Here is a 23,549-nt window from a genome sequence, read left to right as displayed (position 1 = left end):
TTGTAGCAGTACCTTATTTCACACCTTCAATGCCATCAGTACAGATGAATTAATTTTAATGTAGGAGAGTTTTCTGCCACAGGGGTAGTCACACAAAGGTGAAGGTTATATGTAGCCATGTACCAGTCTGAGGGTAGGTTTGGGTTCTAGCCTCCCTCCTGCACTGTGCACTCTCAATTTTTTTCTGTGTTTGTTTTTTTTCTCACAGAATTGTCTAGGTTGGAAGGGACCTCGATCATCTAGTCCAATCCTGCTCAAGCAGGGTCACCTGGAACAGGCAGACTAGGACTGTGTCTATTTGGGTTTTCAGTATCCACAGCTGGAGACAACTCAGCTTCTCTGGGCAAACTGTTCCTGAATTTGACCACCCTCACAGTAAAAAGGTGTTTTCTTGTCTTCAGATGGACTATCAAGTTTCAGTTTGTGCCCACTGCCTCTTGTCATCACTGGGCACCACTGAAAAGAACCTGGGTCCCTTTTCTTCATTCCCTCTCATCAGATACTTACACACATTGATAAGATTCCACCTGAGCCTTCTCCAGGTTGAACAGTCCTAGCTCTTAGCCTCTCCTCATGAGAGATGCTCCAGTCCCTTAGTCATCTCAGTGGCCCTTTGCTGGACTCTCCAGTATGTCCCTGTCTCTTGCAGTGAGGAGCCCAGAACTGGACTCGGCACTCTGGATCTAGAGAGGATCACCTTCCTTAACCTGCTGGCACCATTCATCCTAAGGCAACCCAGGTGCTGTTGGCTAGGGTAAGGTTTGCTGCCAGGCTCCTCCACACGCCCCAGGCCAGGACATTGCTTGGTTGTAGGAGCTGGAATGGTGTCACTGGTTGGGATTTATGTCAGGGAGCAACGGGAGAAGGTGAACATACTCTTGGAGGAATCTGATGAAGCCATAAGATAAATCTTAATGCCTGTATTCTCCAAACATGGGTCCTGGATGCCCCTCTTGTGGTATGACCAATGATACAGATGTGTGAGTCCAGTAGCAGGGGAGCTGTGATCCGGCTATGCCTACTGATCCCCTGACCTCCGTGCGCAGTTTGCAGGATGCAGTGCTTCTGACCTGTGGGTATTGGCACTGCCAATGTCCCAAGCAAAGCAGGACCACTTGTAACAGCAAATGCTGATGTGCCACACGGAATGGGGTTAGTGATCTAGTTGTTCTTTGCACCCCAATACTAGAAGCTGGACACCAGCTTTGTGAGCACCTTCCAGAGCACCAGGATACCGTGGCTGGTGTGTCAGATTGATTGTGCATGGTACATCAGGGAACGTTTGTCTATAAGGCAGCATTTGGGACCCCCAACAGTTATTCCTGGGTTCCTCTGAGTCCACAGCTCCCAGGCTACCCATGACTACTCTGTGTGGGCAGGAAGAGGAGCATTTCCAGGGAAATGTGTCCTATGGCTGGGGAGGGTGGAGTTTATGTAAGCAGTAAGCCTAAGATTACTGTGGAGCTGGTGGTTTGGGTTGGATTTTTTTTTTTAGCAAAGTGGCAGGCATCGCCCAGCTGATGTGGATGATTTTGGGACAACCTAAGTGGGATACAGGTTTCCTCTTTAATACCTGTCCTAGGCCCTGTGTGCTTTTGGCATGTATCTGCTTTTAGGCAGCACAGTCCAGCTGATGAAGTAGATCATGGGTAGAGTTTGCATGAAGGTAGCAAAATGCTTTTTTTTTTTTTGCTTCCTTCGGAAATTCAACCCATCTGCCCCCTCTGGAGAGGCCAACCTTCTTCTGGTTGAGAGTACCTTTTCCCCATGAACACAGGTGGGCAGGAGCTGGTGTAGAGACATGTTCAACCCCTGCCCCCTTAGTTTTTTCATGCTAACCTAGCTGCTGGCTCTCAGGGTGGCATAGCTGTACCCAGCAGAAAAAAACAGACTGCTGCAGTGAAGGTAGTCCTCCCCCACGTTTGATTTCTGCTTTCTTCTGTGCTCTGCGGGATGCTGTGGTGGCTCTGGAAAAGCCCACACTCCCAGCTTCCCCGGATGACAGTGTGCAATTCTCCAGTAACCGGCCGCTCGCCGTGGCAGCGGCAGTGCCCAGGCTGGGCTCCCCCAGGGGTCTGGGCTCCCCCAGGGGTCTGGGCTCGCTGCCCATGCAGGCAGGGCTGGTGCTTGCCACACCATCGGGGGACATGAACTAGGACAGAACCTGAGTGGGTGGAAAATTGGGGGCCTCATTCAGACCACCGTTGTTCCTCACGCCGACTATGGTGCCATGGCCACCAGTGGGCTGCAGGTGGTGAACAGTGCAAGACAAGACTCCAACCGCTTGCGATGGGGCATGGGGTCATTTTTGTCCCTGATGAGCTTGGCTGAGGGCATTTCAGCCCAGTTGGTGCCTCTCACCCCATGGGAGCCGTGCCTGAGTTGGGTAAGCTGCAGAGAACCTTAGGGAATGGGCCAGTTTTTGCCTCTCTTCATCTCCAGTGCAGGTTTGTGAAACACTGGGTTCCATCAGGGGACACAAGTAATTCAGATAGCTCAGCAGTGTCCTGCTCTGGCCAAGAGCACTGTACATTTGCCTCATGTCAAGCTAAATGGTGCACCAAGCTGTCCTCTGCTGAAGCAGTCAGGGCTGGGAGGTGCTGCTCCGGCCACCTCTAAACCCCCAGCACCTTTGCTGGCTGAAACACCATCTCCTTAGCAAAGGAGGGAATCAGCTGCTCTGGTTTTCAGAGCCTTCTGGGCTAGTCATAGTCACTCTGTTGTTGTGACGATTGCCTCATACCCCCTGAAAGCATCCCTGCAGCTCTCTTCAAGCAGTAAGGCAGGTCCTGGACAAGGGTTCCCACACCTACACACTGCTGAGCTGACCGTGCCACGACAAGGGGACCTCATAGCAAGTATGTGCAGGGAGGAGCAGCTGAGAGGCTACTCAGCTGGGGACGGCAGGAGGCACAGCATTGGCCTAGGAAAGCTAAGGGTGAATGAAAAAATAGCTTTGAACTGGAAAACTGAACCACTTGCTGAAGGTTTGATTTTCTCATTACTTCCAGCCCAGGAGCAGCTCCAATGAAGTCTGGCCCAAGCGCTGTGCCAGCAGCTAGCGGGTGGCTGGGCTTTAAAGTCCAGCTGGGACTTGTGTAATAGAGAAATGTAGCATCAGAGAAAGCACAAGTTCAGATGTCCACTGATCCATCTTGTTCTCAGTGGCTGTGTTGCATGTGGGGACCAGCCACTTTTCTAGGTCCCGTGTCAGCAAGAAGAAACCCTGAGAAGGGCTGGGGTCTCATGCTGCAGATACAACCCTGGCAGGTGCTGGGATGGACTGTGATGCTGTGTGGGTCGAGGCCATGTACCTCTTCTAAATCCTCGCTGCTGATGCTTATCCTTCTGGGCCAAGTTGTGGGACATTACAGAGCCTTTCAAGTCCTCTCAGACTGATGAAGCAGTAGAACGTGAGGAGGCCTCGATGCATCTGCCAAGGCGATGCAAGGGGCTGGCAGTGAACGTGTGTGCCCATGCCATCTTCTTCTGCAAGCTTCTCCACGACCTCAGGTAAGGTGGAAGTGAGCTCCTCACTGTTGGTAAAATGTGCTGGCTGGGTGACATAGTCATGTCAGGGAGAAACCTTGACGTGCCAAGCTTTTCCCAAATTACTGTATCTTTACTGAGCCAAAATGTGACACAGGCACATCACTGGTCATTCTGGTGTTGGTCTAAACAGCATGAACGTGTCACTGGGAGGACTGGGGAAGGTGGCTGGTCTCTGTAGGGAGTTTCTTGCATGGTTCACACCAGCTCTGTATGATGTTAAGCATTATATAGGTATTCCTACACAATGCTACAGTTTGTTAGCTTTTTATCTGGTTCTGCATGGTTAAAAACTCACCTACTGTTTATACCCACACTTGTTGGTTACTGAACATCTGCATTTGTATAAACTCACTGTCAGTCAGTCTTAAATCACTTGGAGTAGTTTTCCCTGAGGAAACCAGGGAATGGAGATTGTGTCTAGCACCAAATTGGGGTTTCATCCCAGAAACCTTGTAGTGCCCAACACTTGTGACTTGTTCCTGCCACTAGTCTGTATGATTTACAATGAGCCAATCGTCCTCCACCAGCATGTGCTGTCCGATGTCCCTTCTCAGCAGCAGCCTCTGCTGTCACTAGTCTGTGCTCCTCATGCTGACTTGTCCTTGAGCTTGGCCATTGTGAGGGTTGATGTGTCTGCCAGGTATCGGCTCTTAATTGCTGAGCTGCTTTACAGCTAGTGGCCAGTTAGCCTCAGCATGGCGGAGTGTTTTGGGATGGGGACCCCATGGTCCCTGGGGTCTAGCCCCAAGCCCCACAGACGGTGTGCATGCCAGGCTGCAGCCATCAGTCTCTGCCTCCCTGGCAATCCCATTGGAGAGCAGGGGTGTGAGTTGGGCTGGACACAAGGCGTGGGGTTGGGATGTGCTATCCAGACATGTGGCATGGGACCCTTCCTGGAGGAGTAGGACCGCGTGTGGTCTGGGGAAACCGTGGCTCATGCTGGGCTGATGCCAGCTTCTCTGCTTCCCCAGGCAGAGTGGGACTGAGAAGGGTTTGCCGACTTCCCTGGGGGACAGCCACGGCCTGAAGATTGGGATTATCAGCGGGGGGCACCTTGGGAAGCAGCTGGCCTGAGCGCTCCTGACGCTGAGCTGGGCTCCGTGCCCCAGTATCCGTGTTTCCACCAGACGCCCTGAGAGCCTGGGTGAGTGCTCCCCAGCCTGGGCCTGGAAGTGGGACTGCACTTATGTGGACTTTTAACTGCACTTTTTTCATAGCACTTCAGGCAGAACTCAGTAAATAATGTTTTTCTGCCAAAAATATTGAAGGTATGGAGACTCAATTTTTTATTGGGAAGCAGAGGATGCTGTTGTAGAAAAGATCTTTATTTGGCTGGAAACCCACTGCCCACCAAACATTAATTTAGTCTGCTTTTTTTACCAGTCCCATCTGAGTGTGGTGGAGGCATTAACCCTGTTCTTTGAACGCTGGCTAGTTTAAGGCCCATTTTAGTTTAGTCCCCCCCATTTTTGTGGCTCTTCAAAATTCTCCTTATCATTTACCAAGAGCCTTGTCAGTGACTGAGACTCCAGGCTGTTAAATATTTACCCAAGAGAGAAAACATCTCCCCAAATGAGCGGCAGTGCTGAAATGGAGACGTCCCTCTCCTTGTTTCATGGCTGCAGGGTCAGTTGTAGCAGACAAGCTTCTCGCTGGGCTCTGAACGCCCAGCCAGGAGAGGAGATCGGCCTGCAGCGTTACAGCAACTGTTTGCATACAAACTGTCAACTGCCCTGTAAACTCTTATATAAAACAAGACAAGTGGGGAGAACAGTCCTCCAGGGAGATGCTTGGAACAATAAAATCCTCTTTCTAATCATCTCAGGGCAGAGAGGAAGCAGGGATTATTAAATGGCTTTTTATAGATCTTGAAAATTAGCCAGATCCCAAGGCTCGGCTGTTTCAGCTAAAGGCTTTAAATCAGCCTGTGTGAACTGGGGCCAGGCAGCTGAGCTCTCTGCATGCTTATTCCCAGCAGAGAGGCTGCCTGCTCCGTGCCACTCTACTGCTCCCTTTGCCATGTAGGAACGGTGATGGGCAGCAGCCAAAGTCCCTCTGTGCCACTTTGGGCAGGCAGCCAGCGGTCCCAGCCTGGGAGCAGTGGTTTGTGTTTCACCGGCATGCAGCAGAGCACAGGTAACTGCGCTGACGGTGCCTGGAGGTGCTGGTTAGTCACCTGTGCTGGTTCTGTGGGCTCGAGTCCCTTTCTCCTTGCTTATCGCAGCAGACCTGCAGAAGCAGGGGCTCACGTGCCTTTACGACAGTGCTCAGCTGGTGGCCTGGGCGGATGTTGCGCTCCTCTGCTGCCTCCCGTTGCACATGCTGTCTATTTGCTCCATCATTTGGCCTGCCATCCAGAAACCCTGTGTTGTGTACAGCCTTGTCACCACCATCCTTCTCCTCGGGTAAAATGGACCACGTAATTTCAGAGCCTGGACGTGCTGCCGTCGTTTGGGACCTCATGGGGCAAGCACAGTGCGCGTGCCCTGGCCGAGCCAGAGCTGTGCAGGAGCACAGCTCTTATTGCCTCTCACAATTTTATTGTGAAACGTCATTGCAAACCTTGTCACAGTTGGTCACTTCCCCAAGTCCCCAACTGTTGGAGTCATGGGAACACTTTAGAGTTTCAGCTTTCTGTTTGTCTAAAAGAAGTTGTAGACTTTGTGGCTACAAACCTGAAAACATGATGGACATGAGTCATGGGAGCTCCAGATCAAACACAATGCTGGCATTGAAACCCCACTCCTGCCAGGGCCTCAGATTATTGCTGCAAGATAACCTGTTAGAGACAGCACAGGAAACAAGGTGCAAAGCAGCAGCCTACAGTCTCCATGGTCGAAAAAGCAAACCCAGTGCATCGTGTTTCAGTTTAAACTGCTGCTGTAGCTCTCCTGAAGGCTCTGAGTGCAGGGGTACGACCTCTACCCCCTGCTCCTGACCCTGGGCAGTGCCCAGCCCCTGTGGTCAGGCCAGTCCTGGCCTTCTGCTGAGGTGACCGGTGAGGGTCCAAACATGATGCTACTCTTCATGCTATGGGCGAGGCTGTTTACTAGTAAAAGGTTTGCGGGTCCTGCAAAGGGTAACTACTTCCTCCTCCTTACCAGCTACACCTAGTTTCTCCCCCATCAGCTAAACCTGGGTGATGCTGGCTGTTGATGGCAGGGCTGAGGGAGGGCACACAAATAGTGGGGATCCAGCTGGAGAGGGGAGAGGAGAGGAAAAGATAGGAGAGACCTTGCTTGAGGGAATCTGCCTGCAGTGGGGAGGGACCTGGCCTCGACACATTCCTGTGCTGCTGCAGTTGTGATACGACCTATGTGCACGGGGGGAGAAAGTGCAAGGGATGATTTTTACACACCACACCCCCTTTTTTTTTTTAGACAGACCACTACATGGCAAAATTCACAATCCTACTGTGGCTGTCTCTCCATTGGCAGTGTTAAGACCCATGGATTAACTTTAACGCAAGGCAACGAGAGTCCATCAAATAGGAAGACCCTTTCTAGTGGGTTAAGATGGCGATTGGAAAGGGGTCGTTATAAGAAACGCTAATGGGATGAATCCCGGCAACTGTTGACTCAGCCATGGATGGTGCAGTGCGATATTCCCTGCGGCTTCCTCCGAGTTTCCCTCACGCAGGATCTTAAAACCCCACGATCCCACCCGCGCTGTGCGGCCACCGCCGGCTCCGGGCACCCGCTCGCCGCAGCGCAGCCCGGGCTCTGCGGGAGCATCCTCTGCCCTCGGTCCGCCCGTCCCGGTCCCGTCCCGGTCCCGTCCCGGTCCGCCCGGCTGCCTCCGCTTTCAGGTTGAAGCAAGTCCTTTGCTACAGTGCCATCGTGAGGCCGCAGTGCCAGCGCTCTGGCCGGGAGCCTGTCGATGGGTGGGGGCGAAGGGGACAGTCCCAGGCAAGGTGCCCCTGCAGTTCCCGAGGTAGAAGCTCTCTTTTTTGCTTACACTTGGTAGCAGTTCTTCCGAGGAGTTGCGCTCGGTGGTTCCCCTGCCTGTAGGATTCCAGGCTGGGTCTGGGCTGGCGATAACTTTGTTAGTTGGGAGTGCAGCGTGGGGAAGAAAACCCTCCTAGAGAAATCCTGCCACTGTACAGCTAAAGCTGGAGTGGAAATGGCGTGCATGGAAGGGGGTAGTCATGCACGAGAAGTGGATGGGCAAAACGAGGCAGTACGTGCCTCCTTCACCAGTTTCTCTGATCAGCGTCGCGGGGGTCACCCTTTCTTTCAGGAGCACTGCCTTCCACGTACCTGCCACCAGTTTCTAAAGGGCTAGCATTTCCCTTCATGAGACAATAGTAGCTCTGAGGCTAAATCAGTGAGCAGGAGCTGAGGTATACTTTCTGAGCAAGAACATGGTCCAAAACCTTTTTTCCCTTCCTTCAGGCTCAACTTCTGTTTCCATGGACGTGCTGTTTCTATGCCGGCTGCTACCTCTGTCCATCGCAATTTCATTATACGCTTCTGCATGCACTTCTAATTCTTGCATTGCTGAATGCTCTTACAGCAGCTACAGTGCTAATCACTCCATGAGGGCCGAATGGTTATATGACTTTATATGCAGCCTGTAAAGGACTCCTGTTTACTCGACGAGAATGAGCTACAGAAAATACAAGCTATACTAGACTTGTTACTGTTAATTTCAGCATCCCTCACCTAAAATGATCCCAGACCAGAGGTTTCAAATAAACCAGCTCTGATTGATTGCCAGTGCAATTCTTCACAGGAGTGGGAGATGAGAATATCTCTTCACACCTGTGTGCACAATGGTAATTGACATTTGATTTTGTTCGTCCTGCAGGGAAGATAAGAGTCAATGTTGAATGGCTGGTGGCCATTTTCTGTGCAGCCCTGAACAGCAGGACGTGGCAGAGCCTGCCTCACCAGAAGGCACTGAAATTACTCAGCGACCTCTGCTTTCACAGAATCACAGAATCGCACAGGTTGGAAAAGACCTTTAAGATCATCGAGTCCAACCGTAAACCTAACACTAACAAGACCACCGCTTCTCCCTGGCTGCCTGAGTCTTGCTTTATTTTGGTCTGAATTTGCTTATTACACAGTCATCTTGGCCTACAAACTGCTTCAGTTTCACTGGGTTTCTGTTGCAGTTTCAATAGAAAACTGAATTACAAAACCAAATTAGAGTTATTTTGTAGTGGGTACAGCTTTGGTGTAAATAACTAAAGAGGATTGGGCCCAGTCTTCTTTTTTTTTTTTTCCCTTGGGGATCTCAAGGAAGCCATTGATGCCAGACAAAATAGTAAAGATGTAGTCAGGAGCACTCTTTCTGTTGAGCTAGGCTTTAATCAGCACTTATTCATACTTTCTTACTGGTGATAATGCGACCTACCACCACCACCACAGACTACGTGATACTTCTTTCAAGGAAAAAGGAGGTAACTGGATATTCTGTCCAAATCCACCAGGACAAAGCATTTTTTATTCCCTAAATTCTCTAGTTCAGCTTACAGTATTCTCTTATACTTCCTGCCGTCATCTATCACGTGTTTCAGTACTGTTTACTATGATAAACCACTGCCTGGTTTTGCCTCACAGGAAATTATTTCTGTGGTGAGGCCAAGGATTAGTTCTGCATGTTGTAACTAGGCCCCTCACTTAATTATGATTGCCGACAGCTGCTGGCACCACACCTGTATATAAGTTATTGTATAAGCCATTTATCTTATATCTGGGCTTTACAGTGAGCCCAGTCTGCAGAGACTAAAGCCTGGGAGAAACCTATTCACTTGAGCTGCAAGGAAGTTGTTATCAATCACTTGTAATTAAAATATGTCTGTGATTGGCTTTTGGTCATTTTAATCTACTGTGAAGCAGAAGTTAAAGACAGACAGTGGTACAGTCTGATTTATAGCTTCTGCTTCACTTAGTTCCTGGAAGCAAATGAAGGATTGCAGAAAAGAGCCAATGTGGGGATGTGTTTGCTGTCATCAAATGGCTAAGAGCTGCAATAGCTTTTTCTATAATTGGGAGCACGTGGAACTGTACCTCCTTGGACAAACTGCAAGGTAATAAGCGTATATTCTGCTGTCCCTGCTGGGCTTCTTACAAAGGTGGAAGTGCAGTGTGAGTCTCTAATCCTGCCTCTGGGTGCCCTGCGATACAGGGAGATCATCTGCTTCTACCCCAGTCTGGGCTTGTTGCAAAGAAGGAACTGTAGTATAGGGCTCCAGTCCTGCTTCTTGGATAAACTGTGAGAAAGTGAGGGCATCTGCTTTCTTTCCTGATCGGGACTTTCGCTCCAGGAAGAGACCCGTGTTGTCTCTGTATGGGAGGGCAATGGATCTGTTGAAGAGAGGCTCCTCAATCCCCAGCAACTCTCGCACGTGTTGTGAAATCTCCTGAAATACAAGACAAAATACCAGAAATTCTCATTTCACAGGGCAACAGCTAATACCATTCATTCTGTCAGAGCAGCAGGAAAAAGAACTGAATTTCTGAATTTTGGAACAGTTTCACACTTGAAGCTGCACCTTGAGAGGGATCTGAACCCATGAGCCCCGTGTGACATTGGAAAAGCAGAGCAGACCACTCATTCTACAGATTTACTGTGGGGCACGGCATCACCTCTGGTCTCTTAGTGGCACAAATAGGTCTGCTTTCCTCTTTGCACTTGCAGAACAAAGAAGTTATGGGTGAATGAGCTGGAGTCTATTCTGCCTAATGCAAAAACATTGTTGTTTGCTAAGTTATGTTGTCAACAACAGAGTCTATACACAGAAGAGGTGTAAAAACTAATTAAACCAATAAGCCATATTGCTCATTAAGAAAATGATGGGTGACTGGCTGTCTGAGCCAGCTGGGCCTGGAACTGTCAGGTCACTGGAACTGTCAGGAACAGAGCCTTGCCATTATTTTTGAAGTCACTTCTGAGAATGTAACTGTCTAATTTGACAATTTGACTGAAGCTTCAAAATACAATTCACAAGGTTTTACTGATCTTTCACAGCATTTGCTCAAAACCTTCCCCCAACTTTGGCTTGACTCGGAAGAGCAGTACCCTACTTTGCGTGATATCAGAAGAACACCGAACTAGTATCTTCGGTGGTTTTGATATTTAAAATACAAGTACAGTGGAATTAAAACCAGCAGTAACTTCACTCGTCCATGCTGCGTAGCTTCCACATAATTCACTGTGTAGTTCTCTCCCAAACTGCCATTTCCCTTAAATTGCAAAAAGGTTCTATCTCACTGAGCTGATGCTATCACATTTATTTCTATAGTAACTATCTCGGTTTTGACTGTTCACAGCCTTTCACTGATATTTCTTGTTGGGAAGCTGATGAGCCCAGGATTATGGCCTTAACTTTGCACCTGCTCTAGTGCACACTTCCTGAAAGACCCAAAGGGCCACATCCTGCTCAGAACTCTGCACACTTGGATTCTATCAGAGTAAAGTTCTCTAAAACACAAATAACTGGCAGGATAGGGCATGATCTTCAAGAACATCTAGGTTCCATTGAAGTCTGGGAGATGTTCCCAATTCACTTGCAAGCTTTGGAAAACATTACAGAGAAAGCCTCATTTTCAAGCTTGCTGCAGTATGGTGGCTATTGCTTATCCTAGCCCTGAGGAATTTCAGTTTCCACAGGAGGAAGAATGGGTTACAGCTGATATCTCTAACCTGTAGCTTAGTGTTTCTCAGCAGTTAAACTACCACCATCCATACTCCCTGTATCCCAATGTGAGGGTGAGGCTTACAAAGCCTATAAAATTCTTGCCATCTTTGGTAAGTGCAAATGACTATAAGGGCTGTATCTGCTTGTACTAGAAATACTCTTGAAGGGCTGCTGTCTGAAACACTACACATTGTAATCTGATGCCTTCTCCTCCAACCAACAGGCAAAGTCATGGTACTAGTCAATATTTTTGGTGGCATATTTCATTTCAAACACAGTTGAGATTGTGCAGCCAGCCAGAACTGTGGTGAAATTGCTTTATGGTGTTCCAGAATAAAACAAACAGTGTTCATACTCTAGTTGTTGGAGCATAAAGATTTTTCTCTCTTCCTGGTTATCTGAACTTCTACCTTGTGTCCTCTGGGGAAAGCAACTTTAAATCATGATGCAAAACAAATGATTTGCCTCTGTAAATGCAGCCCCAAGTCCCTCTGTGGTTTCCATCAGGGAGGGGAAGGAGGGGAATGAAATTTAAGTCAACTTGCTTATTTTCTGAACCTTCAGGAAGCTTTGGAAGGCCAGACTGTAGCCCCAAACTTCAGTCTAGTTAGCTTAACTACCAGTGTTTGTTAAAGAAAAGATGTAGGTTTGAAAGGAAAACGACCAGACAATTACATGTTTATAAAATGCTGTTTGTGTTCAGCAAAGTGTAAAACAAGGAAGTAATAATGAGCTGCCCTGCTGCTGCTTGAGATCGGTGGCTCAATTGCTGCAGGTTAAATCAGACTAGATTTTTAGAAGTTCTACAAATCAGTAAGTGGAAAATTACTGGAAAGAAATTCTGACAGATATCTAAGACAGGCACATGCATCTTGCTAAGCAGTTTCATGGGCAAGAGGAGCAACATAGGCTTAAAGAAAGGCTAAGCACTTCTGAAGCACTTATGGTGTCCCAGAGAGGAAGCCTGCAATCTCCAGCCGGGTGAGAATTTATACCTGAAAAGACTCAAGAAATATAACTGTTTGGCTGAACAAATTTGGTTGTCCAGTTGCCGGCTCACTCTTTGAATAAGCAATCTGCCTGGGCGGACAGGCCTAGCTTAGCTTGCTTGCTAAGGGTCAGAGCTGGGCTCCAAGGGGCCGAGGAGGGAGCTCCGGGACCCGCAGCCGGCCGCACCTGCATGTGGCCGAAGTCCGTGACGCCCATGGCGGGCAGGCTGGAGCAGTTCGCGAGGATGAGGCGGCGGCCGGTGATGCCGTTGGCCCTGAAGCACTCCTGCGCAGGGAAGCGGAGGGAAAGGCAGGAGGGCCGCGGGTCGCCCGCGGCCACTACCGCCCCCCCCCCCCGCCGCTCACACGCACGCACACGCTCACACACACACAGAGTGCAGGGCCACCGGTTCAGGCGGCGGTGAGGGAGGGGGCTTCCCGCCCGGGCCGGCAGCCCCGCACCTCGTACTGGGGGAAGCCGAGCTGCACCACCCACTCGGCCACCTCCGCGGCGCTCCAGGCCAGGAAGGGGCAGGCGGACCGCGGGCCCCCCGCGCCCTCGGGCTCGGGCTCAGGCTCCAGCCCCTCGGCCGCCCCCGGCCCCGCGGGCCCCGGACTCGGCTCCATAGGCGCCGCCCGCAGGCCGCCACGGTAACGCGTCCTTCCGGGCCCCCCTTCCCATGGCAACCGCCACTTCCTGGAGGTGCACCCCGTTTTCCCTTCCGCCACGCCCTCCATGCTGTCAGCCTACAAAGCCGCCTGCGTCCCGCGCCTGGTGGTCCTGCGGAACTAGTGCTTGATCGGCTGCGTTGTCGAGGGGGGAGTCTGAGGGATGAGCACCGAGGCACCACCCTCTCGCTCCTGCCTGGCTGACGCGCACCCGCTCGGCTCTTGCCGTTCCCCCACTCGGGTGTTTCCGCCGGCGGCGGCCGCAGCGCTTCGGCCCCGCTCGGCTCTTTCCGCCGCGGCGGGCTGCCGCCTCCGGCTCCGCGCGCGCTGGCCGCCCGCTCAGCCCTGCCCATGTCGGACGTGCTGGCCGCCGCCGCCGGCTCCCGCTTCGAGCCCCCGGCCGCCGGGGCGCCGGGCGGCCGCGGCGGCCCCGCGCCCCAGGTCCCCTCAGGTACGGGCGCGGCAGGGGAGGGGGCGGCCGGGATGGCCGCGGCGGGTAGCGGGAGCGGCTCCCCGCCCGCGCGCTTCCCTACCGGGGGCGGCGAGCGCTTGCAGCCCGGCCGGCGTCCCTGAGGAGGAACCCCCTCGGCGGCGGGGCGGGCCGCCCGTGGGCTGCCGGGCAGTGCCGGAGCGGCTGCCGGCGGGGAGGCGGCAGGCCCGGGGGCGCGTATTTTAGCGTTGGCCTTACGGCCAGGGAGAATGCTGTGAGTTTCCTTTCCGTGGTGGGTTTCCTCGTTTCTCCCGGAGAAGCCTCATTTCCACGGTGGCCGTTTGCTTCCATGAAAATGCGGTTCCCCTTGCGAAGAGCCGCATCGGGCATGGCATTAGTCCCTGGCTGACATTTGCTGTTCGGGGTGGGTTGGCTGCTGGGGGAAAGGGGCAGGCTGGGATGTCTCGGCGTCCCCTTCTGCAGCTGGCACCGGCGCTCAGGGAGGACCCGCACCGCTGCTGCGTCCCGCGGGTCGGCTCCTCGGCCGCTGGGCTCCCCGGCCGCTCGAGCGCCTGGAACTACAGCAACAGTTCCCGGCGTTTCTTCCCTGCAGTGGAAAGAGCGAGGATCGATGGAGATTTATTAGAGACAGGGTGCTTTCCCCGGTGAAAGAAGCCCCGTCTAGCCGGGAGCTGGACTACCCCCGCCATGCGGTCTCTGCCGTGGGCTGGGGGCCTGGTGCGGTATGGCCGTGGGCTGGAGGTGCCTCCCAGCTCCGAACTGACTCCTCGAAACGGCCAGCGGCTGTAAGGCTGCAGAGAGCTGCAAAAGCTAGAACTTGTCTATGCCCAGTTCACGGCCTTAATGCGATCAGTCAGTGGGGCTGTGGAGCGTGTACTGCAGTTGTGTGGGGACAGAGCTTTCCCAGAGTTCAGGAGACTCGGGGGAAACCAGGAACCATCTTTATAGACAGTCCTTTTAGCAGTGACCTAGGAATTTCCATCTCGTCAGTGCCCTGTGGGAACCACTGCATGATTGCTTTTTCCAGGGCTTTGTCAGCCCAGTTTTTTACATGATTATATTTGGCTTTGTTCTGTCCTTCTAAAGCTAGGATTCGTGGTTCCTGAATGAACCCCGCTTCTGAGAGCGCTTCTGCACCAATAACATGCATGGGTTTTTGTTCTCCCTTTCCTAGGGTTAGACAATTAAAAATCTTTGTCTGCAAGGTGCTAGCTACAGCTCATAACGTGAAAAACTGGTTGGCACAGCTCTTTGTTCCACAGCCATGTGACCTTGTCAACATTTGAGTGCTGGCTGTAGTTTTTCTTCCTGTCTGGTATTCTAAAGACTGAAATTTATTTCACCTTCTCTCCATATATTCTGTTTGTTGTTAGAAAATGAAGACTCGGCCCAAAGGACGGAGCCTGCAGATCAGCTGGTTGATTCTTTGGAGTCCAGTACTTCACAGAGCGGGTAGGAAAATCTTTTTGTGTATTGTGGCCCACATGCATGACAGTCTGTTTCACCCCTGTGACCTCCTCCATATTGGCAGTTGATTCTGTGCAGGTGGAGAAGGGACTGGAGACTGAATTGTCTGCTTTAGGACAGTATATACCAGAATCAGTATAGGAGGGGCTGTTCTTACAGGCTTAAGGTTGTTCTAAAGCTTATGAAATGATGAAGTGTAGTTCATGGATCAGCTATTCAAATCACAGAATCATTCAGCTTGGAAGGAACCCTGCAAGTTTTTGTAGACCGCTGTAAGAGCCAATAAACTTTCAGCAGGAAATTTTCTCTATCCTGTCTGAAGGATACTTTAATGATTAAGCATTCCCACTGTCTATAATTCTGGTGGAAGCTGAACAAGAAAACACCTTTTACAGTTTTGTTGATAATGTTTTGGGTTTTTTCTTCACCCTTTGTTTTCTGTGTCACTCCTTCATTAATGCTGCTGATCGACCTTGTTATCAGATGTTTGGCTTGTTATTATCTGTTGGGCATGTGGTGCTTGCAGCTGAGTCATTGCATTAGTTACAAGCACTAATACAGTATGCTGTGGAGTTTTATTTGCCATCATACATTTGTTGCAGAGGATACAATTTCAGAAATGTGTGAGTTAATTACATCAGACAGTAGATAAACCACAATCTCATTGAAAAAGAGGGGAAAAAAAAATTCCAGAAAAAAAAGCAGCAAAACACTCTACTTAAACAGCAATTTGATGCCGTCTTGGCTTGATGCTAATGACATCTGTATCAGCTTTCTTGACTCCAAACACATGTTCCTCCATCTCTTTATTACGTCCTCTGATTTCCTTTGAAAAGATTAATATAGACTGTGAGCAAAATGGCCAAAGTAGATGCTGGATACTTGTGGATGTTACCTGATACATTTGTCTAAGTTAGATCTCCTTTGAAAGGGACAGGGGTGGTCCAAAAGGGTTGCATGAGGAGGAGTCAGCTGAACTTGGTCTTTGTAAATCTGCTTATAAAGCTTGTGTAGCTCTTCCTAATCTTTCAGTGAGACTCTTGGGCTTCAGTGGTGTCTGGAAGAAAAAATTCCCAAGCAGTTAGCTCCTATGTTGATGGAGAGCCTTTTGAGCAGATGTGTGCACCCATGGTAGCAAGTGACCAAATAGCCCTTCTAGGTGTGATCATGCAACTGCCAAGCTAAAAGCAATTGGGCTGGAAAACGATAGCATAGAAGTCCAAATTTGTCCTGGGCTGCCAGAGAAATTGTTACAGATCACTGTGGGAGTAGTTCTTTAAAAAATAGTCCTCTCCAAGTGTCCCTTCTTTTCTTATATTGTCCATCTGCTGCCATTTTGTGTATCCTGGTATTCAGCTCATTTGAGTTGTTCTTACAGACCTTCTGGTCTATCATGCCATTTCTAGGAAAGGAAATCACACTGTTGAGAGAATTTAAGTAAGAAATGGCTTTATTTCTGGATAAAATCTGTACCCCCATAGGAGTAAAGATTTGGAAACAAAAGCCACGTTTGCCCTGCTCTAGTCTTCTCTATGGATGCAGCAAGGAATGTGTCTAAATTGAGTTGTGTATGGGTTTTTAAAAATTTTTTAAACTATTCCACACTATTGATAGTCTGCTCCCTTGCTAATGAGAATATTTCTCACTTCTGAAAGGAGACATTTGAGGAAATGCACATATTTTCCATTACTGCTGTGTTCTCATGTTTCTGATCCTTTAGAACAAGGCAGTTGACATTGATTTTATAGTGCTGTGAGAAGGCTTTGCTTTTCAAAAGGGCAACTGTTTCTATTCTTATTAAAGACTAGGTTGCTTCTCATGGAAGTTTCACATAGTATCTGAGAGTATGACGGAGGAGGCTCTTCTGGTATCCTTCTGAATTAATTTGGGATTATAACTCTTTTCAGCTATAGGCAACATGCAGCATTTTTTAACATAACTTAGAAGAAAACCCTCAACAGAGAATGAACGCCAAAGATGTTTCCTTTCTTGCCCATTCGTTTCCTGCTATGTACCTTTCTTTTTGTTCTAACATGTCCATCTCCTCCTGTCACAGTGCAGTACTTGGACCTCTTTGCTATTATTGTGCTGCCGTTGTATGTCTTACGGCTTGCTTGTCTGTGCAGTGTATTTGAATATGGCAGAGACAGCTGGGTGCTCCCTGTATCTCTTGGGATTGCTAATAGGAAAGGCATAATGGGCCACTTAAATAGAGGGCATTTTCAAGATGGCTGTCAAAACTGCTCTGAATCCTCTCACTGATCCAGTTGACCTCTGATGGAATATGCAGATGTCCTACGCTGTGGGGCAAGTGCAGTGAATTACTGCTGTGTAAAGGATGGTAAACATGGAGTATCTCACTGAAGTTGCTCCTTCTGGCTCATATAGAAGATAGTCATGTGGAGATGAGGGCAGGACTGGCGTGCAAAGGGCTCTTTGTGCAGTTGGCAGGTGCTGACCACAGAAGCTTGTTCCCTTCAGTCCATTTGAATTCGAGTTCCAGAGCAGAGTGATTCCTCTGCAGGCTGTGCCCTGGGTGCAAGTGCTGAATTGTAGTGCGCTCTTCCTCCGAAAGGTCACAGACTGGGTCGCTTCTGAGTGTGGGCGCGACAGAGGATTCAAAGGAAGAAGCTGGCACTTTGGAGGACCAGGAAGTGGCTGAACTAGAAGAGAAGCTGCCTGACCAAATCCAGTCCCTCAAAGAGGTAGGTGGGTGTTTCTTATGTCTGAAAGCAAGGACAGAGGTGCAGCAATAGTTCTTCCACCCTACTGCTGTGCTTATGGCTGTGGGACTGAGGCTTTAAGGGTTGTGTTAAGACAAAAGTAGTATTAACATAGATTTGGTTATATTTTTTCTATATTTTAATGGGAGGTAAACGTTATCGATCTGATTTGTGAAATCCCTCTTGTGTCTTCAGCTAGTTCTCGCTTCCTTGCAGTTTTTGGCTTGCTAAGGCTTCAAGGTTATTCTCACCTTCTGCCTCTTGTGTGAGGCTTCTGGGTATTCCCTTCTTGCAGATTTATGGAAGAGGGAACTGAAAGTCACTCTGCTGTCTTTTGTTTCTTTTGGTGAGCAGCCAATTCGTTTGCATTACAGATACAGTCGGGAAAACCTGTGCAAGTGGCATGCAGCTCAGGAGCTGTGAGTTTGCATATATGAGGAGAGAGGGCTGGCCCTAGTGAAGCAGGTGGACTTTTCACTAGGACGCAGCAAATGACAGTTTGATTGTGGCTGTAGTCTAGATGCACACAGAGCTGAAAGGCTCTCCCTAGAGAGATTGTGTCTTGGGAACTCTTTCCAAGAGTAGTCAGATAAATCTGTAAGGCTGTTGCTTTGTTGAGAGGTGACAATTCACTCTGAGGCAGATGCAAAGATGTGCCTGCCCAGGGAGGCCAGGGGGTGTGTAATTTGTGAGACTAACACAGCATTTGACTTCAAAGTTCACCACTTTGGTGCTGTGGGGGAAATAATGCAGAGAGGTGTCTTGGAGCCAGCCAGTTCTTTTTAACTAATAGAAACTTCTGCAGGGTCTGACTTGGCTTCAGAAAGATTTCTGAATTACTAATGAGTTCTTTTAAATCCAGCTGGGGACTTTCTTACCACAATGGTCTTTGTGACAATGTTTCTTATGTGCTTTGTGCAGGAAGCTGTTGTTCGGATAAGCAACTACCATTTACCTCAAGGACCAGGGGATATAGTAATGATTCAGTCAGATCACACTGGTGCTGTGGATATCCTTTCAGCTGAGCTGGAGACTGCAGACCTCCTGGGGGACCAGAGGAAAGGTGAGTCCTGAAAAGAAAACGTTTGTTGGGGCCACTTTTTAAGTGCCTGCCCTGGCTAGAGAAGAGCAGAGGCTGTCCTGGAGATTCCTGGACAATTCTGGAATTCCTGCTGGAAATTTGGGCTCCTGGCTAGCGAGTGGGAAAACTTCACATCCAAGGCTTCTGGGAGCAGGCTCCAGAATGCAAAAGCCTTATCAGAAATAGCTTCACTGTTTTCAGATAACAGTTTGCCAGTAGTGAAAAGTCAGATGAGCCCATGATCTTTTCCCTTGTCTCAGCTCAGCCTCCCCCTCTGGCTCCACCCACCGTGTGGACCACCGAGAAGACGAAGGAATTCAAAGCCAAGATGGGAAAGGAGAAGAATGGCCGGATGGTGGTGAAGCGAGGCGAGGTGGTGACAGTCCGCGTGCCAACCCATCCTGATGGGAAATGCATTTGCTGGGAGTTTGCTACAGATGACTACGACATTGGGTTTGGAGTCTATTTTGACTGGACCACGGTTACTAGCACTGCCATTACTGTTCAGGTCAGCGAATCCAGTGATGAGGAGGATGAAGAGGAGGAGGAGGAAATTGAAGGTTAGTGCAGAGCTTATAAGGGTTAATTTGTGGTGTTTGTTGCCATGCTGCTGAGAGTGACCATCAGATGCTGTAATTTCCATCTACTTTGTTTACTCAGCCCACTTGTTATCTGCAGCTTTTTGGGTTCTTGGTTAGCCTGTGATGAGACAGCATTTAGCCCTTCCGGCTTCAGCGTATGTCAATGGCTGTCCTTCTCCAAGAGCGTTCTTAGAACTGAACACATTGAAAAATAAAATCAGAATTCACGTGCTCAACTTCTAGCTGATAAAAAGATTAGGGTCTGAAATTTTAACTTGAGTGTTTTTCTTAGCCTCTCGGGCTGAGAAATCTCTGGTGGTGAGTAGGAGTAAAAAGGTTTTGTTTTGGGGGTTTTTTTTGTTTGATTGTTTCCCCCCCCCAGTACATCAGTAGCTCCTGCTGACTGCATTTGAGAGGATTGCTACGTATGTATTTGTACTTGTGAAACACACAGCGATGTTGCCTGTTCTGTGGCTTCAGTGTATGTGTGACCAGTGTAGCTGGAGGATTGGTGTCTGAAATTAATTTTGCAGGCTCTCCAAAGAGGGCTAAGTTCCTGTATAAGGAATCCTCTTGGATAAGTTAATTGAGGACATAAACACAGTGAGGTTATAGCTAAGAGCTTTCCTGCCTTTCTTTTGCTTCAAGTCTATATCACTGGACCACTGTTGTATAAAAGCCATGAGGTGTCTAAAAGGTAAGTCCAGGGAGATGAGACCAGGCTGTCAGGCAAGTGGATACTGTCCCATCAGTATTCCCAAGAGAACTGGTTCTTGGCATGTCCTTTGCCATGATAAGGAAAGCTAGACTCTGTGGGTATTATTTGCAGAAAGGACAGAGCAGACGCTGTGGGTAATGCTGTCATAGTTAGCCTTCCATATATCTGCATGCCTCTGCTGCATTCTGGTCTTATTGATCTTTTTCTGGATTACCTAGTGGCTTAACTGGCTCTGGCCTACTTACCTGTCTCCCCTCTCTCATTCAGGACTTGCCCCTGTTGGTGACGTGGAAAGGGGCTCCAAAAGCTATCTGCGGAACCGCTACGGAGAGATCATGCCTGTGTATCGGAGGAACAGCCATCGGGAGGTGCAGGCAGGCAGTCACGAGTACCCAGGCGAGGGCATCTACCTGCTGAAATTTGATAATTCGTACTCTCTCCTCCGCAATAAGACTCTGTTCTTTCATGTCTATTACACTAGCTGAAGAAATGGGAAGGGGCAGGGACGGCAGGCAGGTAATGGTGAGTGTAGCAGGCTGCCACCCAGCCCTGGTACCGCCTGATGGGCACTGCTGTGTGACAGAACCAAGGCACAATTCTGCTGGCTCCTCTTCAGAGACTAACTGGTTTCTCCCCACACCCTCCTTCCCTGCTGTCCCAGTGGAGAAAGGTAGTTGTGACTGCCTGGTTGTCCACAGGCAGCTGCTCTTTCTGTAAAACTTCGGGAGGTCTGCTGTGTGCAGACATCGGGCTGGGCCTTCATGTCACAGCCGGTAAATGCCCAGAGGCCAGGTTCAGGTGGTCGTGGTTTCGATCTGTTGCGTTGGTATGAAATGAAGTGAAAATATTCTTGATCTGTTGCTATTTTGTGAATATCTTTTCTGACTCTCCTGCTGCATCTGCATCACTAGAGGGCAGCTGTCAGCTGCAGTGAGCCAAAAGCACAGCTGGCTTGTCACCTAGCCGCTGATAATCTCATCACCTACCACCGCTACATGTCACCAGCAGCCAAGGCTTCCTTCACTCGTGTGGGTGGGGGTGCAGCTGGCCAGCGGCAGCCCGTGCGGCAGTGGCTAGGCCATGCTACAACAGGCGGGCCCCAAACAGCAGTCACAGCATGTGTTTGAACAGGGGGTGGGGGGAGGGTGCACACCTAGAAGTCCATCAGAAGGTTTCCCTACAGATTAAGAATTGGATGTTATACCTGTCGATTGTAGGGATATGTAGATGATTAAAACTTCAGTGACTACCAAAAGTCTTTTTCTGTGATCCAGATGTGAAGCAGAAGAAATTACTTACTGCTGTGCTGAATAAATACAAAAAGGTTGGAGTACAACCAATAAATGTACAGGAAATGTTTCTTAGTAGCAGCATGTTGGTTCACTGGTATTGCTGCCAGCTGGGTAATATGATATGTAGCAAGGAAAAGGCTCCCCAGAGAAGTGTGTAGCTTGTCAGCTGCTATTGCTGTTGCAAAGGTGTTGTTGGAAAATAACATCTCTGCTCAGAAACTTGAAAGGTGTGGGATTTAACCAGTCCTTTCTGTGAACCAGAATCAGTGAGGTCATTGCCAACATGTGGTGTAAAGGATGGAGTTCCTCGGCATGTTTTGGTGGCTAGCGATGGCATTAGGGATCACCTTCTGCTCAAGTACTGGCAGAGTTGAACAAGGATTAAGTTAATCCTTCAGAGATAAATTTTAGATCATGTTTATCTGTAACTGTTGTTTATTTTAATACTTCTAACTTCAAATCATTCTCTTTTCTAAGAATACTGCTGTATTTACATTTTGATACCTCTTTGCAGAGACACAAAATGGCTGTTTGCATGGTGATTTTAGTAGACTTCTGAGTTTTATTTTTAAATCCTCCAAGTAAAGCACCTCTACTTGGTCCGTTCCTTCTATTGAGAGGGAATGATGGACAAAATGATTTTAGGGTAGTTAAAGCCAAAGATTTCCCTCTCGTAGGAGGGCCGCATATTTCCTATTAAGGCGATACTGTAATGCTGTGCAATTTGCTCCATAGTCGAGCTCTTCTTTTAACTATCTCTGCTTACTTATTTACTGCCCCAGAGCACTTAGTAGGTCAAAATGGTGAGAGAGAGAGAGAGAGCAGTCAGTCTACAGTAGAGCAGCCCAAGCTGGGAGCAGGAGGAGCGGAAATGGAAAGAACGCTGGTTGGAGCACAGTGGCTTTCTGGGTGAGCAGGCAGGGAGCAGAGTTGGTCAGGGTGAGGAGCAGAGTTGTTGCTGCTTTGGGCCCTGAGATGGGGAGAAAACAGCCGCCTTTCTCAAAAGAGAGAGAGCGCGCGCATCTGGCCGGGGGGAACTGCAAAGCTGCCTTATTCAAGCAGGGGTAACCACAGGACAACCTTGCAGGGAGACAGGACAGTAGGGCTTGGTATCTGTCAGAGTAAGATGCTCTTTCATTTAGCAGCTTGGGGAGGACTATTCCTTCCTTTAGCCTCTCTTGGGGGAGATGAATGATGACCATCCTGTGGCCTTTGTACAGCACTTGAATCGGGCCTGAACAACTTGGGTAAGGCACTCTCCTTTTTTTTTTTCATCCTTTTGTCTGTCAAGTTCCTAGACATTAAACGGAAGAAGATAGAAAAGGCCCTTCAGTCTGACCACGATGTCAGCACTGCCTCACTCGATGACTGCCTTTGGTCCTTTGCTGTGAGATCCACAGAATGCTGCATGCACTTGCTGGTTAATGTATGATGCACTATCTAGCACCCACTCCACTTTCCAATTAGGATTTATTTATGATGAAAGGAACTCTGATCTGTACATACATTAGATATTCCAGAATTATTGATCCTCAGTTGCACAGCTTATTTGCAGGCTAGTGGGTTATCACCACTAAAAAACTGTTTCCCTTATAGTGTGGCCTCCCTGTTGCTAACTCGCAGCTACTTCCCCCTGCTGTCTGTCTGTTGCTCATATTAAGGTTCGAAATATATTTTGTCATCTTGTAAGAAGTTAATAAGGCCTGCCTCACACCAGTTTTGATCACTCACTGACACATAAATAGTATTGCCAGTTTTCAAGCCATTTGTGGTTTTAGTTAAGGTAAGTTGCACTGTAGATGGTAATCCTATTGCTCAGTTCTAGCTTTCTGAAGTGTGGACCAACCTTTAATAAGGCTCAGGTCACTTGTTTGGAACTGTGCCTGTCTCCTAGCTTCATTGACTTAAGCCCAACAGCAGCATTGAACATGGTATGTCATCCCAGTCAGCATGTGCCCAGTCTGCAAATGCAGTGTGCCCATAGATAGGCCTGCTGCAGTGGAACTGAAAGCATTTGGTGTGTGTTATTTCACTGCTTAAGTTTCCCAGAAGTATCTGGTATCTCTTACGAACACAAGATAGTTTTAGGCACAGAATATTTCATCTGCAGGAAACAGACACTTCACAGTTGTACAGGGTAATTCCTCTTGTTTATTTATTTTAATTTCCACATTACATGAGTGTTGTTTCTCAGGTATTCAGATAGCATTCATTATCCAAGTGACAATTTCTCTTTGGAAGGATAGTCTTTATTCATTTTCTGATAAATGCAATAGCTTGGCTGTGTGGCTAGTGATTAACAGCAGCCATTCCCATTCAAAATCAAACCCGTAGTTGGTTCAAAGAAGTAATCTTACTTCTCATGCGTCCTTTTTTCA

General features: G+C 48.9%; 3 protein-coding genes across 3 annotated transcripts; 2 read left to right on the top strand and 1 right to left on the bottom strand.

Moving 5' to 3' along the window:
* Positions 1-117: 117 nt before the first annotated feature.
* NOXRED1 (NADP dependent oxidoreductase domain containing 1) lies at positions 118-8,688 on the top strand. The gene is given in 7 exon segments (XM_072865487.1): positions 118-133; positions 3,306-3,513; positions 4,524-4,696; positions 5,777-5,957; positions 7,361-7,485; positions 8,362-8,538; positions 8,672-8,688. Coding segments are annotated over 7 exon segments (897 nt in total).
* Positions 4,960-12,931, bottom strand: SAMD15 (sterile alpha motif domain containing 15). Its single transcript, XM_072864155.1, has 3 exons — positions 12,652-12,931; positions 12,377-12,475; positions 4,960-9,922 (listed from the first exon to the last, which is right to left on the bottom strand). Exons 1-3 carry the CDS (start codon positions 12,925-12,927, stop codon positions 9,656-9,658), a joined length of 642 nt encoding a protein of 213 aa, XP_072720256.1. The 5' UTR covers positions 12,928-12,931; the 3' UTR covers positions 4,960-9,655.
* Positions 12,932-13,002: 71 nt separating this feature from the next.
* Positions 13,003-20,733, top strand: TMED8 (transmembrane p24 trafficking protein family member 8). The gene is made up of 6 exons (XM_072864154.1): positions 13,003-13,309; positions 14,683-14,761; positions 17,352-17,481; positions 18,421-18,562; positions 18,841-19,140; positions 20,147-20,733. Exons 1-6 carry the CDS (start codon positions 13,210-13,212, stop codon positions 20,362-20,364), a joined length of 969 nt encoding a protein of 322 aa, XP_072720255.1. The 5' UTR covers positions 13,003-13,209; the 3' UTR covers positions 20,365-20,733.
* Positions 20,734-23,549: the final 2,816 nt, after the last annotated feature.

Source organism: Ciconia boyciana, chromosome 6, assembly GCF_034638445.1.
Source record: "Ciconia boyciana chromosome 6, ASM3463844v1, whole genome shotgun sequence".
Classification (NCBI taxonomy): Eukaryota; Metazoa; Chordata; class Aves; order Ciconiiformes; family Ciconiidae; genus Ciconia; species Ciconia boyciana.
Note: the sequence above shows the minus strand (reverse complement) of the source record. Positions and strands in the feature narration are given on the sequence as shown.